This window comes from Pituophis catenifer, unplaced genomic scaffold, assembly GCF_029215685.1.
Source record: "Pituophis catenifer annectens isolate HBS135680 unplaced genomic scaffold, rPitCat1.0.hap2 SCAF_1, whole genome shotgun sequence".
In the NCBI taxonomy this organism is placed as follows: domain Eukaryota; kingdom Metazoa; phylum Chordata; class Lepidosauria; order Squamata; family Colubridae; genus Pituophis; species Pituophis catenifer.
The window spans coordinates 40,864,944-40,879,569 of NW_027256881.1; the positions used below are offsets into that span (position 1 = coordinate 40,864,944).

General features: G+C 41.4%; 1 protein-coding gene across 1 annotated transcript in view; it reads right to left on the minus strand.

Annotated features, from left to right (window-relative positions):
• The window catches only part of PRKCE (protein kinase C epsilon), a 345,221-nt gene that overhangs the window by 83,825 nt on the left and 246,770 nt on the right, over positions 1–14,626 (minus strand). The window contains exons 3-5 of the mRNA XM_070948304.1: positions 10,822–10,981; positions 9,585–9,619; positions 5,340–5,425 (exon numbers count right to left, since the gene is read on the minus strand). Of these exons, the coding sequence (XP_070804405.1) occupies positions 5,340–5,425; positions 9,585–9,619; positions 10,822–10,981 (281 nt within the window). The remainder of the gene's footprint in view (positions 1–5,339; positions 5,426–9,584; positions 9,620–10,821; positions 10,982–14,626) is intronic.

Below are 14,626 nucleotides of genomic sequence, written 5' to 3' on the forward strand. Positions count from 1 at the left end.
TCCACAGTCCGGCTGAGTCCTTGGTGGCTGCCTAGAATAGGGTGGCATCTGGGACACTGGACCGGATTGTGCCTTTGCGACCTCTCCATGGCGGTGGATCCAGGAAAGCTCCCTGGTTTACCGAGGAGCTCCGGGAGATGAAGCGCCAGAAGAGACGTCTAGAGTGATGCTGGAGGACCAGTAACTCCGAATCTGACCGAACACTCTTAAGAGCCTTTATTAGGACTTATTTAGTGGCGATATGGGCGGCAAAATGCTTGCATTTTTCCGCACTTATTGAATCCGCTGATTTGCGCCCAGCTGCCCTATTTAGGGTGACTTACTCCCTCCTTAATGTAGGGGGAGTGGAGGAGCCCTTGCAGGGTAGAGCTGAGGAGTTTGTGCAGTTTCTGTCGGATAAAGTCGCTCAGATTCGGATGGACCTGGACTCTGATTGGGCAATTCCAACCGAGATGACGGGGGCAGGTCTTAGTCCCATTGTGCAGGATGAGTTTGAGCCTGTGACTCCTGAGGAAGTGGACAAGGCTGTAGGAGTGATGAGTTCCTACACTTGTTTGTTGGACCCGTGCCCCTCCTGGCTGGTTTTGGCCAGCAGGGAGGTGACACGAGGCTGGCTCCAGGCTTTAGTTAGCGCGTTCTTGAGGGAAGGGGCCTTCCTGCAACCATTAAAGGAAGCGGTTGTAAGGCCCCTCCTCAAGAAGCCTTCCCTGGATCCAGCAGAATTAAAGAAATTTTGTCCAGTCTCCATGGAAACTGCTTTGGTCACACTGATGGATGATCTCTGGCGAGCCCGAGATGGGGGTCATTCCTCCATCTTGGTGCTACTTGACCTCTCAGCGGCTTTCAATACCATTGACCATGGTATCCTTCTGGGACGACTAAGGGAGCTGGGAGTGGGAGGCACCGTGTTACAGTGGTTCTCCTATCTTTCTGGTCGATCACAGTCGGTGTTGGTAGGAGGACAGAGGTCGACCCCTAGGCCCCTCGTTTGCAGGGTGCCTCAGGGCTTGGTCCTCTCTCCCCTCCTTTTTAACATCTACATGAAGCCACTGGGTGAGATCATCCAACAACACGGGGTGAGGTATCAGCAATACACGGATGATACCCAGCTGTATATCTCTACCCCGCGTCAATTCAGTGACGCGGTGGATGTGATGTGCCAGTACCTGGAGGCTGTGAGGTCTGGATGGGAGTCAACAGGCTCAGACTTAACCCAGGCAAGACCGAGTGGCTGTGGGTATTGCCTCGTAATATGTCGACTATGTCGACTGTCCATCCTTGATTTGGGGGGGGGGAATTGTCCCCCTCAGAATGGGGTCACAATTTGGGTGTCCTCCTAGACTCACAGCTAAGATTAGAGCAACATCTGGCAGCTGTAGATAGGGAGACCTTTGCACAGGTTCGCCTGGTGCATCAACTGCGACCCTACTTGAATCAGGAGGCTCTCCTCACAGTCACTCATGCCCTTGTCACCTCATGGTTAGATTATTGCAACACGCTCTACATGGGGCTACCCTTGAAAAGTGTTTGGAGACTACAGTTGGTCCAGAACACAGCTGCATGAGCTGTCGTGGGTGCACCTAGATACACCCACATTACACCAATTTTCCGTGAGCTGCACTGGCTCCCTATTGGTCTCTGGTCACAATTCAAGGTGTTGGTATTACCTTTAAAACCATACATGGCTCAGGGCCAGGTTATCTTTGAGACCGCCTTCTGCCGCATAGCTCCCAGCGACTGGTAAGATCCCACAGAGTTGGTCTCCTTCAGGTCCTGTCAGCTAAACAATGCCGGATGGCGGGCCCGTGGAGGAGGGCCTTCTCTGTGGCTGCCCCAGCTCTCTGGAACCAGTTACCTCCTGAGGTCCAGACCATCCCCACCCTATTGGCCTTCCGAAAAGCGGTGAAGACCTGGCTTTTCTGGCAGGCTTGGGTCTGTTGATCTCGCTCTTGTGATCTGGTGAGATCCGGCCATGAATGGCGTGAATGAGTTTTTAATAATAATAATAATAATAATAATAATTTTATTTCTATACCGCCCTTCTCCCGAAGGACTCAGGGCGGTGTACAGCCTATTTAAAAACACAAACAAAACAATGATATAAAATTTAAAATAATTAAATAAATGGCTCAAATTTAAAACCCCAATAAATTTAAATACCCCAATTTAAAACTATTGCATTGATAGTCCGGCCTGGCGGAACAACAGGGTCTTCAATGCGCAGCGAAACACCCGGAGGTCAGATATCTTACGAATTTCCGGGGGCAGTTCATTCCACAGGGCTGGGGCTCCCACAGAGAAGGCCCTCCCCCTGGGCGTCGCCAGCCGACATAACTTGGCTGACGGCACCCTGAGGAGACCCTCTCTGTGGGAACGAACTGGTCGGTGGGAGGCTATTGGTGGCAGAAGACGGTCTCGGAGGTACCCGGGTCCTATGCCATGGAGCGCTTTAAAGGTGGTAACCAACACCTTGAATCGCACCCGGAAGACCACCGGGAGCCAGTGCAGCTCGCGCAGGAGGGGTGTCACATGGGCATAACGGGTTGCGCCCATAACCACCCGCGCGGCCGCATTCTGGACCAGCTGGAGCTTCCGAGTGCTCTTCAAGGGGAGCCCCATGTAGAGAGCATTACAATAGTCCAACCGGGAAGTAACAAGGGCATGAGTGACCGTGCGCAGGGCGTCCCGATCCAGAAAGGGCTGCAACTGGCGAATCAGGCGAACCTGATAAAAGGCCCCCCTGGCCACGGCCGTCATATGCTCTTCTAAAGACAGCCGTGCATCCAGGAGGACACCCAGATTGCGAGCCCTCTCCGTGGGGGGCAAAGATTCACCCCCAATAGTCAGCGATGGCACCTGCTGACTATATCGGGGCGCCGGGAGCCACAGCCACTCGGTCTTGGAGGGGTTGAGTCTGAGCCTGTTCCTCCCCATCCAGGCCCGCACGGCCTCCAGGCAGCGGGACATCACATCAAGGGCATCGTTGGGGTGGTCTGGGGTGGAGATGTACAGCTGGGTATCGTCAGCGTACAGATGACACTTCACTCCAAAACCACGGATGATCTCACCCAGCGGCTTCACATAAATGTTGAACAGGAGGGGCGAGAGGACCGACCCTTGCGGCACTCCCCATGCGAGACGCCTCGAGGTCGACCTCTGCCCCCCTGCCAACACGAACTGCGAGCGGTCGGAGAGGAAGGAGGAGAACCACCGCAAAACGGTGCCCCCTATTCCTAACCCCCTCAACCGCTGCAGCATGATACCATGGTCGATGGTATCAAAAGCCGCTGAGAGATCTAATAGGACTAGGACAGAGGAACAACCCCTGTCCCGAGCCCTCCAGAGATCATCCACCAACGCGACCAATGCCGTTTCTGTGCTGTACCCCTGCCTGAAGCCCGACTGGTACGGGTCTAGATATGTTTTTAATTTTTAAATGTTTTTATAATGATTTTTTAAAATGTATTGTGAGCCGCCCTGAGTCTTCGGAGAGGGGTGGCATATAAATTGAATTAATTAAATTAAATTAAATTAAGTCCATGAATGCACGGTATCTTATTACACTCTGAGAGTTGAAATTAGCCTTCTCCAAATTAGTTGCCCTCAAGAAATGCTGAACTAAAACTTACATTATAACTTTCACAAAGCAAATTGTAGTCAGTCACCTTCATAGCCTGGGAGGATGGTTCAGAATCTATGCTATATTTCAGATTAACAGATTAACAGAGTTGGAAGGGGCCTTATAGATCATTTAGTCCAAACCCCCACCGCTCAAGCAGGAGACCCTACACCATTTCTGACAAATGGCAGTCCAATCTTTTCTTGAAAGTCTCAAGTGATGAAGCTCCCACAACTTCCGAAGGCAAGCTGTTCCATTGATTGATTGTTCTCACTGTCAGAAAGTTCCTCCTCATTTCTAGGTTGAATCTCTCCTTGGTCAGTTTCCATCCATTATTCCTTGTCTGGCCTTCAGGTGCTTTGGAAAATAGCTTGACCCCCTCCTCTCTGTGGTAGCCCCTCAAATATTGGAACACTGCTATCATGTCTCCCCTGGTCCTTCTCTTCACTAGACTAGCCATGCCCAGTTCATGTAACCGTTCTTCTTATGTTTTAGTCTCCAGTCCCCTAATCATCCTGGTTGCTCTCCTCTGCACTTTTTCTAGAGTCTCAGCATCTTTTCTATAGTGTGGTGACCAAAACTGGATGCAGTACTCTAGGTGTGGTCTTACTAGGGCTTTATAGAGTGGTATTAGTACCTCACTTGATCTTGATTGTATCCCTCTGTTAATGCAATTTAGGATTGCATTGGCCTTTTTGGCTGCTGCTGCACACTGCTGGCTCATATTTAGCTGATTGTGCACTAAGACTCCAAGATCCCTCTCACAGTCACTGCTATTAAGCCTGGTTTCCCCCACTTTATATGTGTGCTTTTGGTTTTTCTTACCTAGCAATAATTATTGCTTCCATTGAAATGTTTTATTCTCCCCATGCAGATATAATTAGAATGATGCAAACAAATCAGAAACCAAACAAACCCCATCAATCCTGTAACACTTTATCTCTTTTTTATATAAATGGGAGAGGTGGTAGCAATCTGAGAAGGTCAAGAGGTTTTCCAAATGAAAATGTAGTCCCTAGGGTGGTTGAGGTTGCTAATCACATTGACGTGGAAGCGATTTTGATCTATCCCTGGGCAGATCAGGGATAGATCAAAATCAGATATTGTAGATATGGACAAGAAACCATTGTGTTGAGGCAGTGGCTCCAGTATAGGACTGCAATATATGACTGCTCTGTGCTTGAAGGGACAGACTGTATGATCACTGGAGGAGTCATATGGCTCACCAAACCTACCATCATATGGGATCCTTTATAGCAGAATGCCGACATAATTATGAAAACCAGTAGGATGGCATGCAGCATTAGGAATTAGGAAAATAAGGTGATGGACATTTGCCACATGGGAAAGCACTAGCAGTTTATTATCTTTTATTTTCGTGAAGAGGGCAGAAGAATGAATGTTTAGACATGGACTTGAGGGACAAGGCAAGTGGCCAGCAAGGCAACACTGACTGGCTAGCAGTTCACTGTGGTCAGCCATTGGCCAGAAAAGGCCATAGCTAAGTAATTTCGGCTCTCTAAGAGCTCTAGACCCATCATGTCTGTGCTCACAGTGTCTTGATGTCTAGATCTGAAGAGAGTCAAAACAACCTAGATCAGTTTTGTGTGTATTTTAAATCAAGAGATGAAAAGACTGGTTATTTGGAAGAACCTTGCCTTAAACACATTAACTCTGCAGAGTTTTCTTTTATTTAGGCATTCCTTCTGTAAATATTTACCTCATCATGGGCTTCCTGCTTCTTCAAGCCAGCGCACTTTGTTATTATAAGCTCATGGCATCGCTTGTGGACTACGCAAGTACAAACTGTAAACAAGAGATTATTTTATCCATTATGAAAGAGAAAAAATAAATTAAATGATAAATTCTGGGGGATTCATCCCTATCCTCAATCCTCTCAAGGGGTCTTCTAAAAGGCCTAAATTAGATTTTCATCTGTGTGAAAAAGGGGGCAGGGCAAAAGGATAGTCTAGGAATCCTATTGGAATTGTGGCTTCCAAATGGGCAAGAAAACTCTAAAATTAATAAGAGTAAAGGCAGTTCATATTCTTATGACTATCACATTTTAAATAGTGTCAAAATATCTGTTTGCACGTTCACAGAAGGGAAATGAAGTTTTGAGGCTCCATAAACATTCTAAATCAATGAAATCATATTGAACAATCTGGAAAAGGCAACAGACTATTCCAAACTGCCATATAAGGAAATATTTCTAGAACATAACTTCCTCTTGTTCAAATGAGCTGTTATTATCAACTGGTTTTGAGGATATGTTATTGCTTTAGAATTGTAAGCTGCTTGGAACAAACTGAGTAAATGGTCTACAATAATACAAAGAAGATATAAAATAAATTCAAATTTATAAACAAATTGAATTGTTTTGGACATGTTCAACCTTAATGCAGGACTCACATCCTTCAATTTCACTGCCTCTCTTGGCATGAGAACAAAACATCTGAAGTGTTTATTTCTGTTTAAGGTTACTCATAATTTGCTGTGTCATCCAAAGCCAAGCAAATTGTAGTTAACCTTAATTACACCTATCTGAAACAAATCAACTTCTAATAATGGATTTTGACTAATCACAGTGATAATCAATCACTGAAGTGAAGCTAGGTAGCAGCCAAAATTTTAGTTAATCTGTAAAAATAAAGTCTGATCAGTTTATTTGAAGAAGAAAACTGGTAAGTTATAGAAGCTTCTATATATGAATGACCTGATTTTACCACTTGTTTTGCAGCAGTTGTTAAACAAACATCACAGTTGTAAAGTGAACACAATGGTCATTAAGAGAATCAATGAAGTCCTATAGGTAGTTTTTGCCAGAAATCAGCCCAAAGACCAGAAACTGACAAAATACATTATAAATCATGGTCATATGACTGCAGAGTACTGCAACCAGCTGTAAAAAAAAAGAGCTGATTGCCATGTGCCCAAAATATAGTCATATGACCGAGATCTGAACTTCAGAATTGAGTCATAAGTATTGTTTGGAAAAATTGTCAGAACTTTGAATGGTCAGTAACCAACCAGTTCTTAAGCAAGGATTACTTTAATTTGCTTGCTGTCAAGCCATCATGGATCACCGTATCAATACACAAAGCTTATGACTACAACTATAGTTTGGAGCTTATTATGGTTAACTTCTGAATCTTAATCATTTAAGGTTTTTTGGGTTCTAAACTCTTTTCTGTATAATGTTTTTAGTATACTGTATCTTTCTTTCATTTTCTTTGAATTGGTTACTACTTTGAATTGGCTAATGCATTGTCATCCTTTAGTATACCAATTTGAAGTGGGAACCCTTTCTGAATTTAAAGATCTGTTGGAAGACTATTCCCATCTTCAATCCCATGTTGTTGTACTACTGCTTCTGTGTTTTTTCTAACAGCCCTCTGAAACTTGTTAAATTCCTTCCTGAGATTTTTGTCTTTCTTGGCTTTGGCTTGTCTTGTCTTCTTGATAATTTCCATGATTTGTGTTGATGTCTAGTTTTCCTTCTTCTGTTTGTTCATCTTAGGCAGTCTCATTATCATATTCATCCTTAATGATTTCTTTAACTTCATTCCAGAGTACCTCTGGTTCTCAATAAGTTTTAGTACTTCAAAGTGATTCCCGATATTCTTCTTGAAAACGGTATTTATATACCGAAGATCATATTGTGCAAACTAATTGCTTTTCTTCTTCTTCTTCTTCTTTAGTTTAATTTGGAGCTTGTTCCACAGTCAGCACCTAGTCATGTCCTTGATGCTAACACTGAAGCATCTATCATTGTTGACAATGATATAATCAATTTGATTTCTATGTATCTGATGGTGTCCATCTAGAGGTGTCATTTCAGTTGTTTGACAGCTATGTTTGCTTTGAAGAAATCCTGCCAGTGACACCCTATGAAAGTGAAAGTTGGACTTTGAAAAAAATGAAAAAAAAAATACTGACAGTTTTGAAATCTGGTGTTGGAGAAGATATCTGAGGATATCATAGCCAGCCATGAAGACAAAGAAATGGATTGTTGAACAAATTAACCCAGAGATCTCATCCAAGACACAAATGACCAAGCTCAAATTATAGTATTTTAGAAATATTATGAATTAACGATGATAAAAACCTGAGTCTTAGTGGAAATGAACAAACTTTTTGCCAAAGAGTCTACTCAAGGAAATATTTCAATATCTTAAATCCTAAAATAGATAACTAATCTTAATCCTAAAAGGTATATTAATATCAAATAATGTGTCCAAAGGCAGCTAATAGCTCTAGGTATGCCCTGGTGATGTTCCCTAGTTTGGGTAATGAAACGTCTATAAGAAAACAATCAAGCTCAGGGAGCACCTCAGGCCTGGGTATTTTAACAACATAAGCAATAGAACTAGAATTTTCCTATTAGTTTACTTATAACTTTTAAATTAAGAATCCAATGACAACTATTTTTGTGTTATCAGTTTATCCTGTCTATACTAACACCTTCTATATGTTTTCTACTCACGTAGTAAGTTGGGAATGGGTGGGGGAAATGTAATAGCAATGCCAGTTGTATTCAATTCCAGACTGTAAGCTTCTGAAAGACATTTGATGAGCCATTGAGGGCAGCTGTTAAATCAACACTACTGCACTGTACTTTAACCAGGACTCAGTGTTTATGGGGGCCATCTGGGGATTTTTATTAATTGTATGTCTTTTTGTGTTTATTTTCTACTTTTATTCTGTTGTATGCTGTCCAGATGAGGTCTGCATTATAAAAACCATGAAGGAAACAGGCAAACAATCTTGCTGGATTAAGAGGAATGGATTCAGCAAGGCTTATCTTTTATCCAAAATTTATGGAGGCTCTCCCAGAGGAAGACACCAAAATATCCTTCATTATTCTCTGTAGAGGGACATCTCAGGTGTTGCATATTCAGAACAACTTTTCCCCTTGCTGAAAAGGACTGAAAGATCAAACTGACTATATATACTTTTTTATTATTCATGTAGGGACTTCTAAAATTACTGGGAATTTATAAAAAAAACTGCAAGGAAGTCATTTCCCCTAAGCCTCTAATGTGATAGGATGTGGAATTGATCTTAACAGAATACAGAGTTGGAAGGGACCTTGGAGGTCTTCTAGTCCAACCCCCTGCACAAGAAGGAGACCCTATTCCAGTGATGGCGAAACTTTTTGGCACCGAGTGCCCAAACCGGAATGCACGCATGTGCGCCGGAGCCCCGGAAACTCGGAGACCAGCTGGAAACCAGAAGAGCAGGTGGCGACGGTGCGTATGCCCACAGAGAGGGCTCTGTGTGCCATTTCTGGCACGCATGCCATTACGGCCCTATTTGAAGGGCGTCAAACTGGTGGCCCGCAGGCTGGATGCGTCATGTGCAGGCCACGCCCACCCCAGCTCCACAAAGGGGAAAAGCATTGTGATACATCACGTGACGGCAACATGATGACGCGAGTTTGACACCCGTGCCCTATATCATTCCATAGAAGTGGCTGTAGCATCTCTTCTTAAAAACTTCCAATGATGGAGCATCCACAACTTCTGAAGGCAAGCTGTTCAACTGTTCTCATTGTCTAAGGAAACTTCTCCTTAGTTCTAGTTTGCTTCTCTCCTTGTTTAATTTCCATCGATTGTTTCTTGTTTTGCCATCTGGTGCTTTGGAAAATAGGTTGACCTCCTCTTCTTTGTGGCAGTCCCTCAGATATTGGAACACTGCTATCATGTCACCTCTAGTCTTTCTTTTCACTAGACTAGACAAAGCCAATTCCTGCAACCATTCTTTATATGTTTTAGCCTCCAGCCCCCTAATTTTGGGAGACTGGGGGGAAGATATCAGATTTTCAAGATTCTGTTAAGGTAGCCTTACAATAAAATAGAATTAGCTCATCTGGTCAGGATTCTGGTCAGAGAATCCTGACACCTAATAATCAGGGTTCCTTATACATTCCATACATATTCATTTAACGTACAATTTTTCTTACCTTGACATTGGTACCCTTGCTTTCCTATTACTCCCCTGTTGTTGTTGTTTTAAAAAAGGAATAGTAAAGAACACATTAGGGATAGACCAAAGATATAATTTCACATTGTCATGTGTATATTGTCATTTATCATATAGTGAATGGCTAAAAATGACTTATACAGTATGGAAGACCATGCTGGGTACATTCTTATTTATGCACGAACATTCTCCTTCAAATTCCACAGATGCAAATAAATAAATAAATAAATAGTGTGATAAAACTCACTTTGCCTTCTTTCCATCTTACATTTTATGAAATGCCACCAAGCAATTTTCTTTTCATTTTCTCTGCTAACTCAAATGTTTCCTAGTATTGATAAGGCTTTGCCAATTTTATCCCTAACATCTTCATTAGCTGTGAAACTTCCAAACGTTTGGCAAGGGCTACCTTCTTTGTTTCATCACTGCAGAAACCAGAAAAGCTATTGCTGAACTCTCTTCGCCACACACCTATTAGAAGTACAGATGTAACACAAAGAGGTCCTATAGTCCAAATTAATCTTACATTAATCTAAACATGACCTCTGCTGTGCTTCAATTCCAGTTCTAACAACAAATTAGATCCCACGGATGTTCGCTTCTCTGTAAAGATATATGGATCAAGTTCAGACAAAGCGTTTCTACCTTACACTGAGGGACAGTTGCTTAGCAATAGAATCAGATGGGATGAGATAACCTGAAGGAGTTCACTGAGCTATAGTTTGTGTAACCATGCCATAGTAGTGGCTAGGAAGTTCACCGTGGCTGAATATTTTTGATATATTCAATTCTTTTTCACTATTTGGAAACAAGAAAATCCAAATCAAGGAAAATCTATACTAATTGCCTTACAATGCAACCCTATACATGTCTACTCAGAAGCAAGTCCCACTATATTCAGTGAATCTGAATACCCCGGTAATGTGTTCACCTGATTACAGTCTTAATCTTTTTTTTTTAACTAAGAATTTGATATCCACTATATATGCTTGCATAATGTATAATTAGGTAAAAAGGTACATAACCACAAAGTTACAGAAAGCCTTTGAATTTCTCAATGTATAAAATAATGACACCATTATTTCATTAATTATTATTTTCCTGAAAGTATTAATGCAAAGGGTTTCCAATAGCCAAAACAACAATAGTAATCATGTTACCATGAAAAAAACCTAAACTAGATGATATGAGAAAAGTCTCCATGTAATAAAATTTACCATATAAAGTCTCGGCAGTGTGAACAATAGGTTGGTTGTCTAAGATAGGTGGCCATAAACTTGTGCCCATTAACCTGATGGACCCTGCGTCGCACTGCCCCCTGGCGTTTCCTGGGGCGCATCCGTTCCCTAAATACTCTTTCTTCATTTTCTTTGGGTGCTGAAGGGAATAAAGAGAGAGAGAGAGAGAAAATGGAAGAGATTAACAAATATTAATATTCCAGGTATAAAATTGAAGAACAGAAATAAGAAAGCAGAATGCACAACTTCAAATCAATTCTCATATATCCAAGTTTCTATATGTATTCCACCACACCACCGTACTGTTTTCTGATATAAGTATTGTGAATCCCTTTGTTTTAAAGCAAATGTTTAATACTATGTATGATTGTATGAAACGGCTTAAATGTATGCAGAAACTTCATTAAGCTAGTGCCTTTGAAAGTGTTGGACTTCAACTCATTCCCTATGGGCATTCTGATTGGAGATCAATACATTCAGAGAACACCAGGTTGGAAAAGGCTGGTGAAATATTTGAAGTCATAAAGGATTCAGCGATGGATATATAATTTTGAATTCTTTGGGGACTAATGAACTGATAGTTGGGAGGGAGAATGTCTGAGATATTAAATTAGATCTATTATGTCCCACCTTTCTTCCTGGCGTTTAAGATGATTTACATAGAAGTCTTTTATCCTTACAATAATAACCCTATGAGTATTTTGGGCTGAGAGAAAGAGAGAAATCCAAAGCCAGGAGGTGGGATTTAATCCAGGATCTCCCAGTGGGTCTTGTCCAACACACTGATTGCTTCACTACAATAGCATATTTTCAAAAGCTTGGGGCTCAGTGAATTTCACCAAGACACCTCTCCACAATGTCTTGGAGAGGTCTTGATAATAGATCTTGCTGGAGTGAGCCCTTTTGAGGATATAGTGTGCTGATGAAATTATGGAAGAGCTGACAAGGCTGAATCATAACACTGTCACCTACATCAGCGTCCAAGGTCCAGCACACAATCCTTTCTTGACCATTAATTCTCAGAAGTCTATATATTGATTGATTGTAACAAAATAAATCACATTATATCTCTTTCCCTTAATGAAATTGCAGGATAATAACGCAAATTAAAACAGCATGGATGGGAAGCATCAGCACCCTATCTGCATTAGGTATATTGAAAATTAATTATTGAGGTGAGGTAACAGCTAATTCTATCAACATACCTCCTTTCAAAAGTACCATTATCAGCAGATTTTTCTACAGATGCTTTAGGCAAATTGGATATAAGAGCAACCAATTTTGTTGTTGTTGTTGTTGTTGGGAAATTCCCTTTTGTACATCAAAATACTGGGATTTCATATTTTGCATTTTTTGTTTTTGGAAATGCAGCACTTTCCCCCCCTTATCTTCAGCTATTGCATTAATCACAGTTGTTGCGGAAGCCATGACGTGCAAAGATATCTCTCTTATACACATATGCACATTTTGGCTACCAGCTGTGTTTGCCGCATCAAAGCAAAGCCACACTAATGCTATGCTGCTGCTTCCTGCTGTGTTACATTTATCTGAATAAACGTCTCACAGCAGCTTCAATCCCAGCTTTTGGGTTTGCAGGGAGGGAGGGAAATCATAGACGGACTTGCATCATCCAGCCCAGTTGAAGAGGGACATCTATGGGAATAAACTCAAAGGATTCAACCTGCAGGTGATGATCTCAGAGCTGCCTTGTGTCATAATGAAAAATATAGGATGAAGAGGGATCAGGAAACATACTTGATGCTTTGGGTTTCAAAATGGCCAACATTCAGCTAATCTTGAGCTACTAATGTACTAAAGAATCCTTAATGCTCCTAGGAAATCTGTGAGCTAGCACAATGTGAAGGGTAACACACCTAAAAGTTTTTCCCAATTACTGAGATCTGCCTCTGGGATCCTGTTTCAGTCTAAATGTGTGGCGTGTAACACCCTTTGATGTCAATCTGTTTTTACTGTGGCAGGCCAAGTATCTCAGAGAACCATAGCAAGACTTCTGGTAAAAAAAAATCCTCTAGAATTGCTATTATCTTGTATTTTGATTAATTTTGTTCAGATACACAATGGTTGTAGATCAGGTATAAATGCAATTTTGCATGACTTTGATCCAGGGACTTTCCAACCAAAAGAACTGGTAGCAGCTGAGTTTCAGAAGCATATGTAGAATAAATTAGCTTTTATATGGATTATGATGGCTTGCAATTTATAACCTAACATATCTGGAAGTTACTTGGTAAATAATCTGATTCAGCTCAAAATTTGACTCAACTGAATAGTGAGATGTTAGAGGTAACAACTCACAGATGATTGAAGTTCCTCTTCTTTGAGTGGGACTCCAATGTACAGAATCTGATCTGCTATCTTCTGAAGTTCCTGCCCCTGATGTTGTAAGACAAGATAAGCAACAGTTCAATGTGCAAGACAGTTTGCAAAGAAAAAAAATGGACAGTCTTGATATTTATTTTTTCCTGCTGTGTTACTTTAAATTACTACTGAATATTACTACTGCTATTCCCTTAAAATTTAAGGTAGCCTTCTCCAATGGTTGAAACGTTAGTTTAATACCTCCCCTTTTTTTATTAACTAGTTAGAAAGAGCCAGAGTCTCCCAAATTATTATCTAATGAGAAACAAATGAGTCCTCATTCTCCTCTCACATACAGGAGGAGAAGATAGTCAATCCAAAAATTCAGCAGTCCAACTATAATGTTTTAAATGAAGGTTAAAATGTTCACTTGATCTACATTTAGAAGTGTATGCAATACCTCTTATAAAATTACCCTGTGCCTATTCAATTGGAGTATAAGCGGTAGAAAGTTAGTAGGAAGAGCAACTAAATGAATTATTAAGAACAACTCTTCATCACCGACTAGAACAGGGCTGTCAAACTTGTGGCCCACAGACTGGATGCATCACGTCCTGGCCACGCCCACACCTGGTTTAGCAAAGGGGGAAAAAGTCCCGATACGTCACGTGATGATACCGTGATGACACGAGTTTGGCACCCCTGGACTAGAACATGTAGTCTCATCCCACTATATCAAAGAGTTTTCCTAAGTCTATCATACCCCATGAGACTAGAAGTAGACAACTTGGTGCCCTCCACAAATTTTGGACTTCAGCTTCCATTAGCTCTAGCCAGCCTAGACAAATACAAGGTACCATATAAACTGTAGTTTAAAATATCAAGAAAAATAACTAATCACATCCTTGTTTTTTTTTAAAGTAAAAAATCATTGATAAGCGGGTGGACCCATTCTACTTTCAGCATATGAAAAGGCTTTACTGCAGCCCATATTGGAGAATGGCATGGCTCATAGTGGATAGAGATTATAGAAATGCAGAAATGCAGGGGAGCTCCGAACAGGATAGTCAATAATGGGATACAAATCAATGATCCAACTCAGCAGAAGAAAATTATAGTGCCCATATCTCCCTAAAATATGTTCTCTGCCTTATTTTCTCAAAATGTGGTAGGTTGCTCTATATAAGTGCCAGGTTTGGAATATGTATGCTTACACTTCACTTAAAACTAAAGAAAAATTAAAACTAAAGAAATATATAGCACTGTATTTCCAACCTGTTTTATGGGACTCTAAAATAGTCACTTGTGCCATAGCAAAATCAATGATGTAATGAAAAATCATTACTTAATTTAATTTTTGGTACACATTCAATGGAATTTAGGAAGGAATTTAGTAACAAGGTCTGATCTAGCTAAGGAGTGCCAAAATGCATTAGCTCAAATCCAAGATAAAGCAGTTCAGATG